Source organism: Nestor notabilis, unplaced genomic scaffold, assembly GCF_000696875.1.
Source record: "Nestor notabilis isolate BGI_N333 unplaced genomic scaffold, ASM69687v1 scaffold4422, whole genome shotgun sequence".
In the NCBI taxonomy this organism is placed as follows: Eukaryota; Metazoa; Chordata; class Aves; order Psittaciformes; family Psittacidae; genus Nestor; species Nestor notabilis.
Window position 1 is genome coordinate 1 of NW_009918615.1, and position 11,352 is coordinate 11,352.

General features: G+C 46.3%; 1 protein-coding gene across 1 annotated transcript; it reads left to right on the top strand.

The window, feature by feature from the left end:
* Positions 1-794: 794 nt before the first annotated feature.
* MFAP5 (microfibrillar associated protein 5) lies at positions 795-8,793 on the top strand. The gene is made up of 8 exons (XM_010009790.1): positions 795-855; positions 3,563-3,610; positions 4,741-4,776; positions 5,998-6,033; positions 6,548-6,583; positions 7,301-7,388; positions 7,843-7,916; positions 8,504-8,793. Exons 1-8 carry the CDS (start codon positions 795-797, stop codon positions 8,623-8,625), a joined length of 501 nt encoding a protein of 166 aa, XP_010008092.1. The 3' UTR covers positions 8,626-8,793.
* The last annotated feature ends 2,559 nt before the right edge of the window (positions 8,794-11,352 follow it).

Here is an 11,352-nt window from a genome sequence, read left to right on the forward strand (position 1 = left end):
GAGGCAGGAGCTGCATGGGGAAATAAAGCTGGATGTAGCGTCTGAGGAGGAGAGGAGGGAGTTCTGAGGAGGGCGAAACGGAACGGGACACAACACAGACAAGAATCCATCCCTGGTGCTGGGCCGTCCTGGGGGAATGGGAGGAGCGGGCTCCCTTCGGAGAGCCATAAACTGTGGAATGAGGGTGTGAGCCGCTTCTCCTCGCTCCCCCCATCATTCCAGATGCATGATGACACCACGTCCCACCATCTCGCTGGCTTCTTTCTTGGGTTTTTTTTTTCCCTTTCCCGAAATTGTGTTTTGAAGACAACGAAAAGCAGAACGTGTTCTGGGTGTGGCTGGATGTGATTTACCCAATAGCCAGAGTGGGGGGGACTGCTGAAAGCTGCTGCTGAAGGGAGGGGAGACGGAGGGCTGCAGTAAGTGATGGGGACCCTGTCTGTTCTCTCTGCTCCTCAGGATAACCTAAAAGTAGAAGAGAGTGGAGGGAGATAACACGGGGAAACTTTTCTTTGCATGCCTGGTGTGTGTGGAGGGGGACTTGGCCACATGGATGAAAAAAGATGAGAATGGAGAAAGGAGGTAGAAATGGATGGAGTTACATGTTCAGCCCAGAACGTTTCAGAAACACCTGGAAAACTGGCCACATGAGGAGAGAGGTGGGTGAGAGGAAGGCCAGTTTATCTTGAGAGGGAAATAGAAGCAACAAGCAAAGAGTTTCTGTGCTATAGTGGAGGGTATCCCAGTTCCAGCCTTTGCCTTCCCCTGACTCCTCTTTCCTCCACTCCACAGTGATGAAGACCTCTGGAGCCTCTACACTGTTGTGTTTCTTAGCACTCTCCTTGTTCTCCGCTGGTGAGTCCTTGTGTCATGGGGAGGATTTCTCCTCCACCCTGGCCCCACGGAGTTTATTACACAGGCTGATGTGCAGTGACCAAAGGAGAAAGACGTGTAGATGGACAGTGAAAGGGGAAGGACCAAAACAGGAAAGGCAAGGTGGATACAGGGATTGTAAAGAAAAATTGAGGAACTGGAAACTGGTTCCCGTATGTGTCCACTCTCCAGTAAGTACTGGATGTTGCAAGAGACAGCAGTCCACAGCCTCGGCTGCAGGGATGTTTGGGTAAGCAAAATAGCCACATTGGCCTGAGAAAGAGGGTTAGCTGTGTTTTGTGCTGACTGTAGACTGCTGTTCCACCTGTCTTGGCATGATCAGCAGAGCATCTCCCAGTGCTCCACAAAACCTGTTCTGTCATCGTTGTGAAACATTTGCTGCCACAAGTGGTTCTTGCAAGAATGGTCCCATTCCAGCCCACTCAGCTGCCAGGAGCTTTTGTAGGTGTTTGATATAGCAGTTGTGAGAAACCTGACCTCCACAGCTGAAACCATCTCTCTGCTTTTGTTGTTGTGGTTCTGGTCTGTTGCTCCATGTCTTTGTTTACTTGGAGTTAGTTAGACATTGTAGTCTGAAGACTCAGGACAGACAGCAGAAGATTAATTGCAGTGAACAGAAAAAGGCTTGTGCAGGAAAGACTGCTGGAGACAGATGACTGCACCTATCACATTCTCATCAGGATGTTCCAATCTACTCTCCTTGGTCCTTCCCTCGTGCTGAAGCCTGATTCTGCTCCCAATAGCAGCACTTTTTCCTGTGAAGGTGCACAGCAGAGGATGTCATGTTTGTGACTGAAGCAGGGAGGTGAAGCATCCAAGAAATGAGCTTGTACGTGGCCTATGAAGGTAGAGGCAGAAAAAAAAGGCTGTGGCTTTTATGATGCGTTGCTGAAGGGAACATTTCATACTTTTGTATATTTTTTTTTTTACAATTTCTTGGTTGGTTTGTTGGTTTTCTTTTTCCTTTGGTTGTTTTACTGTTGTTGGATTTATTTGTGGTTTTTTTTTAACTTGGAAAGTAACAGGAATCACCAGCTGGTCTCCCATTGTCTCTTTTGGTTTTGAGTAAGCTACTGACTGGTGAATCAGGATAGCAGTTTTAGACCTCAAGGATTTTGAAACTTGGACAGTAAAGTCCAATTGTTTATAAAGCGTATTATTATGGCTGTAGCTGAACCCAGGACACGCATGAATTGGGTACCATAGCAAATCTAAGTTCAAATGATTGAAAATTGGTTAAGAAAGTCACCTCTTTTGTCTCCTCTTGTATGCAGAGGTTTCACTTCACTTCTGTCCTGTTGTTTTAGAATTGGACCGGTTTTCTGGTTCTGGTAGGGAGGGGGGGGGAGGAAAAAGCTTGTAACAGCTGCATTTTCAATGTCAGAAAACGTTGGGGAGCCTCCCTGCTTTTTCTATATGACTCCTGTTTCAAATCTGGCACCACTGGCCTCTGCAGTGGTTTCAGAATCTGCGTCCTTCATTTTGTATCAGAAACAAGTGAGAAAATGTTCAGTATAATTTTTTCTCCTCTGCTTGTTACCATTAAGAGATTAGCCAGAACAGGGAACATTTTGGACTGCACTACATTGTGCACTTAAGTCATTATGCATGTCTGGCTCTCCCTGGGTCCATTGCCAGCAGCTGAGCCCTTGCTGGCAGCTGGGTGGGGAAGGGAAGAGCAGGGTCCAGCGACTCCTCTAATGCTGCAGAGCAGGATTATACAGAGTCCCAAGAGTCCCTCTTCAGCCTGCAAGTAACTGCTCTTGGAATGAGGAAGAACTAAGACAAAAGCTTCAGACCTGGTAGTTTTTACCCATGACTGCTTCCATTAAGAACAGAAAGCTAAAGGCTGAATTTGTAAGACAGGGTGTACTGGTTTTGGACTTCTCCTGCACACATCCCTGCAGTGCCCCAGTTCGCTGGGTTTTTCCTGCCAACTTCTTCCTTCATCCCACCCCAGCTATGCAGACATTTCCCTCCTATGTGGCTAGCAGGAAATACTTTCCTATTCCTGGCTGCTGTAGGAAGCAGCTCTCTCACCCTTTATATTTGGACAAATGAACGGTGTAGCTCAATTTCAATTTCTCCTCTTCCCACACAGCATGCACAGAAAACCCTTCGTCGTTCTCCCTCTCCAGCGCACCCAGGTGCTGAGAGGAGAAAGATTATCTGCTCTGTGCAGCATGGTGGACCAGGGAATTATTAGCCTAAGGAGCTACAAGACCTGTAGTCTGTTCCTTACAGTGCCAATGATTCAGTCTGTGACCCCAAGAAAATAATTTCCATGACTCTTATACAATGGAGGTAGGGATTTTGACCAGCCTCCAGAGCAGAGGGACAATGTGCAATTTGTTTTGCAAGTGCATCAAATGGGGATCCGGAGTTGCAAAGTCTGGTAGCAGATCTGGAGGTATTTACTATCTCGTTCCTGTGCCTAGCATTTGACCCTGTTGGAAGCAGCAGATCAAGGCCTGCTGTATCCGCAGTCTCTTAACGGCAAACCCAGGCAGCAGTGGAGGCTGAGGCAGAGAGATCATTTCTCCCTTCAGCAGAGGGCAGTGGCGTCTCCTGGACAGATAAACGTCTCATAAGAATTTCACAAGGGCTGCAGACTGTAGAAATCCTTCTCTCTGTCCTTTCTTCACTCCTCTCTCTTCTGCTCTTGCAGACTGGTTTCCATGGGCGGTCAATGCGCAAGAACTGGAAAGTGCAACTGGTAAGTATTGCAGGCATGTTATGTGCTAAAGACTGCTCGTGTGACTCGGTTGTCCTGCGGAGTTACAGCCTGTTTAACTGCAAATGCTGTTCTTTTTTTCCTTGCCTCTGACATTTGTGAGCTTGCCTTTCAGTGAAGATTAAACAAGCCCTCCAACACAACCTGCTAAGTGTTGTGTGTTCTTTATAAGTAATTCACTAGTGTTGGGGTCCTGAACACTTAGCATATGAAGTTATGTTCACAGTCAAGGGTTGTGGAAGATCCACAAGAGCTGATTACTCTTCAGCCATGAGATGCACGGCAAAATCCCAAGGGTGCACAAGTGGCGTGGTGCTTTAGCAGTGAGAAAGGATATCAACTGGTCTTCATACTGGTTGTGTTGTTGGGGTAAATTGCTTTATCCCTGTGGACCTGTTTCCATTCCTGTGCCATGATAAAATGGGTGTATGTTTGCATCATGCTTCAGCACTCAGAAGAACCACAAGGGCTTGCATTTTCTACAAACTGAAGCCCCTGGGTAAGCCACCAGACATCTCCCACCTTTGATCCTGCCATATGTAATACCTAGGGCTTTCCGGGCCAGTCCAAAACATGTCCACTGTGCTTTCCTTTCCTTCACACTTCATCCCTCCATCACACTTCATCCCTCCATCACACCTACCCCAGCTTTGCCATCAGTTGCCTTTCAAGGAACTCATCTGCAGATGAATTTCTGCAGTCGAGGCTGGGTTCTGGAGTTGCCTCCCTCCTTCTCTGTAGTGGGTGCTTCAGCTGTCTGTCCAACTGCTGCAGGAGCCATCAGAGCATCCGTTTCAGATGTCTGTCTTTCCCATCGAGATGCTCACAATGGCTATATCTGAGAAGTCAGAATATGAACTCAGAGTTCACTAATGGTTGATGCAACATTTGCATCAAGAAGTCCAGTCCCAGGCCTCTCACAGAAAAGGGGGATGGTTACAGGTGGGATGGGGGTATTGTGTTTAATTATGTATTTACAGGATTGGATCCTGCTGTCTCATGAGCCTAAGGTAATTCACGGAGGCTAAGGTAATTCACGCTAGCAATGGCTAGTTATGTAAGGGACCACAAAGTAAAGACAAGCTCTCTCAAGGATATTCTCTATTTTCCAGGTGAAGTTAGCACCGACTCTCTTATCAGCACCCCTGGTAAGCTCCTATCTCTTGGCAACTTCAGGATTCTTTTTCCCTTTTCATCTTTGCTTCTGTCTGCACAGACCCAGAAATTGCTCATTATGCCTTTTCCCCACTTTTGACATCTAGCAATGTTCTTTCAGTGTTTGTGGCTGTCTGGGAGTCCTTTCTGTGCCCCATGCAGGGAGATGAATTTAGGGGGCTTAATGGCCTGTTCTCCAAGGAAATGCCAATCTCACCTGATGTACCAGGGCCCTCTGAAGCCGTTTGCACTGCAGGAAACCATGAAATCTACACTCTGGGTTTCCAGAGAAGGTTGCAGAAAGGAAGAGACTAAATGATGAGAGAGAGAAATTGGTCAGGTTCACCAGATAAGTGGGCAGCACTGGGACACAGGTTATGTCAGTTGACAACTAGCAGCCATGCTTGAGTGCTCAGGAGACAGAGGTGGCAAAACAACCCGAAAAACAGTAATAAAGCAAACTCTGAGCAGCAGTGGGCTGGGGAGGTTGCAGTACTGTTCTTTTAGTACTGTTTTGCCTGCTGTGCCTGTGGCTATGTCCTTGGGGGCAGTAAAATGTATGTGAAACGTAGGGTGGATAGAGGATGCTTGGAAGATGAGCGCTTAGAGCATGCAATGTGCCTCCTTAGAGAGCTGAGCCTTGCTGTGAGGACAGACCCAGAGGAAGGACATGGGAGCGTAGGCATTTACAAGTTAGACTGATCCTGCCAGACCCAATGGAGGAGAGGGCCAGAGGCTTAAGAAGGAGCCTCCCCACTTCTTTCAGATGATCCTTGTTTCAAACCTGGCACTGCTGGCCTCAGCACGGGTTTGTCTCTTTGCTGGGACACTCTCTCAAACACCAGGCAAGGGCAAGGAGAGGGAGAACACATCTGGTTGGTGAAAACAGCTAAATTTGAAGCCTTTGCAGCAGTTTGGCTTCAAAACACTTGCTGTGGAGGGATCAGGAAGAAAATCTTTACAAAGGACGTGCCATGGGACCCATCTCTGCTCTACAGCATCCCATCAGCTCTAGGACACCCCTCATACTCACAGGGAAAGCCACAGTTACTCTAACAAATCAAATGATAACAACATCACAATTAGCGTTGTCTGTGAACCGGATGTGGGATGGCTGCTGGTCAGGAGTGGTGAGCCACCGGCAGAACTGTGGGAGGGGGAAAGAGGCTGAAAGCTGAAATCAGGATCTTTCAGAGCATCTTCTCTTTTTCCAGCCGCAGCTCTCACACCACCTGTGCTTCTTAGTCCTGGTGAGTTTATTCTTAGTTCAGACCCAAATGTTGTGGACCCTCCTTGCCCAGTCCCTTGCACACCCTGACTTCCTTTTGACCCTTTGTCATGGACATTAAAGAACCAGTGGTCTGGGGATGCTGTTTCCTAAAGGAGTCACTGTTTGTTAGGAAGAGGTAGATACAGGTTCCTTTGCTTCTTGTCTAGATGGGTGGCAGTTACAGCAACTAAATGAATTTACCTGATCTTTTGAAATATAAGTCAAGATGCCCTTACAGTGTAATTTTGAATAGTAGAGGTAATGCTTTATGGTAAAGCTTGGGCAGATTTTTAGCATTGTTGGATGAGTAGCTGGCACTAGATTCATGTTGGATTTGTACCTTCTCTTATGCTTTCATGTCAGTTACAGTGAAATCTTTTTCCATGTTAGAAATCACTCCTGAATGAGCTTCCCAGTTGTTTGTTTTGAGTAAGCTGATGTCTAGGAAGGAATTATGGTAAATCACACTGATGTTGCTACCTTCTGTCTTCCAGTTCAGTCCGACAGCGAAACTACAACAGCTTCATCAGGTATGTTGAAGTTTGGTGCCTGCACCCCCTCCCAGACCCACTTTAACCCACCCTATTACCTCTCCGGGTGGGTGCTGGCTGAGCACTGACCTTTGTCTCCTGGAGAATTCCCTTCACCCTGTTCCTTGAGTTAGAAGTACTGGAAAATGACGGCAGTGGAAGCTGAAGTCTTCCTGTGGGTGGCATGCCCGGGAGGGGTGGAACTGGCAGATCACCAGACCACACATGCTGACTCAATTTTCTGTCGTTGTCAGTGGGTAAGACCTGGCATTTCAGAAGGAAATGCAAGAAAACCCATCATAGTTAGCTACAGGGCTGATTGCCCAGAAAAGTAAGGGACTAGGTTTGCGTCCTGAAGTGCAAGGTTGCAGACGTGTAGAAACGCGTATCTTAAGCATGTGACTACAATTTGTATTTCTTCTATTTGTGTCTGTCCCATTTTACAGCATGTGCCTTCTAAATTGAGGATTCCCAGTGGGCTTATTTTGCATTTCACTCAACTTTCCCTTTGTCTTATGAGGCAAGGGTATCAGAAAAGTCTGCCTTATTTTCTCATTCTTTAAACCATCCCCATCTCTCATGAGAGTGGAAAATAGAGGGTAAGGGCCTTCCCTAGAATCATGGTGGACAGTACCTAGTGATGAAGTTGTGTGTGTGCCAGCATGAGTGCACTTGTCAATGGTCCTGAATTGCACCTCTGTGTGTGTGTGTTCCCAGATTGTCGTGAAGAAAAGTTCCCTTGCACACGCCTGTACTCTGTCCACAAACCAGTAAAGCAGTGTATCAGCTACCTCTGTGTTACAAGGTAAGAAACCAGCAGTCCCAAAGAAAAGCCCTAAAAAATCTCTAGAAATGGCATGTCCAGTTGAGCAATTGTTTCCATGGAAATTTAGAGGTTCCCTCAGGGAACCAGTTGGTGAGATGAATCCTGTTGTCAGAATGTCCTTTTAGGGTGATTAATTAAAACAGTACAATAACTATTATCTATGCAGCACTATGGAGCTGTAACGTGACCTATATTGTAATCTGTGTTTAAGGTATTTGTCCATTACATGAAGATTACTTTCCTGTTGACAATGGCCTTATTCTAGACTAATTAATCCTAAAGATTTTGGATTTGCCTCCTCATCAGTGAATATTTTTATTTAGTTTATTACCTGTATCCCTGAGTATGTTTATTGCCTGTATCCCTTTTTCTGTTTCTTTGGATCCCTGTGCCTTTCACTTCTGTCCTTGGCGTGTTCCTGGTGGTCCCTCAGTGTGCGTCGCATGTACGTAATAAACAAGGAGGTGTGCTCTCGCATTGTCTGCAAGGAGAACGAGGTCATGCAAGGTGAGTGATGGCACAAGCTGGCCTAGCTGAATAGCTGCAGCCGTCTGGTGATAGAATCTCCAAGGTGACTAGTTACCCAACCGCAATCCATGTGTAGTAGTTTCCCTGGACTTGGTTTGGGAGAATTCTAATACAGTGCAGCCTTGCATCCAGTACACATGCCATGCAAAACACTGGGAAGTAGATATTGTACTGCCAAGAAGTATGAGAGCTCTGCCTTCCTCAGGCTTGATCATGCTCTGTTAGCCCCAGACACACTTTTACTCAAACTTGCCTTTGAGGTTAAAGAGTAACTCTCAGTATTTCTCTTCATGACTAGAAAGAGGATCCAGTATAGATTTCTTATGCAGTGTCTTTTTTGCAGCAAAATAGGAGTGATTTTAATGTGTATTGCACATGAATGAAACCAGAAGGAAATGAATAAAAGCCTAAGGACTTGTTCACGTGCCTCCTGAATACGAGGATTCAACAGTTCCAACAGTTTCTGTAGGTGCAGTGAAGGATGTACCTCTAACTGTTCTGGTGGTGAAAAGTTTGGAGGAAGCTTTGATTATCTGTCAACCCGTGTGTGTCTGCTATGTCTTTAGATGAGATCTGTCGCCAGCTGGCTGGCCTTCCTCCTCGACGTCTCCGCCGATCTGGACAACCCGGGCACCTCCCTTGCAGACAACTCCTGGAGCAGCAGCGCAGAAGGCCTGATGCTCTGTGAGCTACCAACAGTAGGAGAGAAAAAGGAAGGGAGAGAAGAGAAATCATCATGCACTACCTACAACCCAAGACAAGTCCTTGTTTGTGATTTCTCCACCATTTCCTTGCTTCTCTGCCTTCCCCCAAATCCTCTTCTTCAGGTGCTGTAGTACACAGAGTCCCCCCTCTGCTAATCTGTCTCAGTGGCTGTTCCCATCTTATAAATCTGTTGCCGAGGATGTGGGTGCTCCCCTCTTTTCTCTCAGACTGGTTTGCTTGCCATGAACTGCTCATTTCCCAGAGGTCCTTATAAATGTGCTGCATCTTCTCTTGCTCTGCCCCTGCAGAGAGACAGCCATGGGGACAGGATGTTGTCATCTCCAATAGTACAGATGTCCTAAGCTGCATCTCATGTGGAGGACTGCAAACTTTTTTGCCTTACAGTTCCTGGTCTAGGTTTCTTGCATGATATCAGTACGAGTTTGGTTATGGGTAGTCAGCCTAAGCCTCTCTGTTTGCTGTATGATAGCACAGCTTCCTGCTGGCCTCAGAGAAGTGACAGAAATGGGAAATGAGCTGCCCTCAACCTAAGGCAAAACCTTGTTGTCCCTGTATGGCATTTATAACTACCTCTGGGAAGTTCTTTGTCTCAAGCCCATTGCCTCCCTCACACACAACTACCAAAAGGAAGAATCCTGGATTTGGTATGGCATTGTGCTTTTCTCAAGATTATGTTGGAACAGAGTGCTGTCTCTTACTCTCCCTCCTCTCCCCTGTTCTGTCCCTCCCTTCCCATTGAAGAAATCTCTTGATGCCCATTCCAGGCAAGTTCCAGGGAGCAGTAAGTGTAGTTGCTGCTGCTCCTAAGCCCAAGAAAGAACCTGTCTGTCTTTGCAGTACTGAAAACTTGCAGTGAATTAACTTATCCTGGTGACTTGTCTTGGTCTGGCTACCTCCAAACTCTCCAGTTGCTGAGACTGCTTTCAGTATCTCCACTTGAGGTCCTACCTCTTGACCTGGGAGCTCCTGCACGAAGCGGAAGGGAGTCACACATTGGAATGGGATCTGGGAGAAGAATCGTTATCTGGGATCCTGGGTTTTCCTGTGGGTTCTCTGGCTGTGCTGACCTGCACACAGCCAGGTGCTGGTGGGGAGATAAATGTATCTGCAAGCCAACCTGGGGAAGAGAATTCAATCCGGTAGCACTGGATGTCGGTTTGAGAACTTTGTTTTCCAGATATATGGAGAACATTTCCAGGTATATGGGTGTATTTCAGTGTAAGACTGGGTAGGGTAAGTGGGGAGGAGCCGTCTGAAGTGTATTATTCTATGTGACTCTTAGTGACATGATTCTGTGGGGTACCGGGGCTAAGCAGATTAGCTCACTGCAGCAGAAGATCAGCAAAGCCCTATCTCTAGGATGTCTAACCATTGTTCCCAAATAACACAAAATTTGTTTGCTAGACTAGGCATCCACCCCCATCATATAATAGATATACTCTGCTGCTGAACTGAGTACCATTCAGCCTTGCAGAAGTACTGGTTGCTACATAGAGCCAAGACCACACGATATAGGGGACAGTTTGCTGCACAGAGGCAGGCTTCTCTGAAAAAAAAGAGCAAAACAAGAAAGGTAAGAGCCTCTCCCCAGGACTCAGATTTCTGCCGTATGCAGCAAGAAGCTGGTTCCATCCTCTGTGCAAGGGAACACACCCTATGCAGACACAGATTTGTTCCATATAAGGTCAAACTTTGCCAAAAATGGGCTAAATCTCTGTATATTAATCCAATACACAGCAGATAGAATTCCATGTTAGGCAGTGACTGGAATTTCATCCTATACCTAGGGGCATTGCACATCTGCACAGAAGATGATGCTCCTCTTCAGTACTCAAGGCTCGTGAGGCTGGGGTTGGAGGAGAAATTTCTCTGTACTGAGAGTGTACACATTTCTGTAGAGAGGAGGGCACTGGGAGCTTGATCTCAAAGACATTTAAGCCACTGGTAGCCACTGACTTTGATGCTGGGATGCCTGTGGAATTTGCAGGAATGAGATGAGATGTTAGAGGAAGCACTTGGAAATTGGACCAGGCGTAGTCTCCACTCTGTATTTAGAGCTGAATGTAAGCTGATATAGAAATAGATATATAACTGTATAATATAGCTACTGTAAAGTATATAGAAAATTAACATTCATACAGTTTGGGGAATGATTAGAAGCCTTTCTGTTGCTTGCTCTCAGCAGGGGCAGGAAGAGGTGCTCCTCTCGAGGAGAACACTGTTTTAATGTTGGAGTCCATATAATGCACACAAAAATATTAAAAGAAAATTTATTTCCTGTTATTCTTGGCAATTCTCATGTGTTTGGGTTTATTTGTCTTTAGCTGTATTTCCTCCAGATTTGTGGGGAGACTTGACTGCAGCCCAGATCTGTCATTTGAACCTTTTTACTCCCTGCTGGCCCTCCCTTCGATTGTGAATCACAGGTCTTCCAGGGAGGCCATTCTTTTGTTTCTAGAGATACAGAAAATTATCTTCAATAATTTTTTCCATGGATAGCTGTGCTAGATTTTCCTGACAGTTGATAGCTGCTGAGCACAGGGATAACTCGTTCCAGCCCATGAGATTTGTGCTGAGACTGCATCTTTTCACTGTGCGTGTGCCATGACCTGCTGGTAGCAAATTACCATCTCCAAGTAAAATGGTAAGATGGCCGAAATAAGAGAAGAGCTGCAATAACTCATTGTAT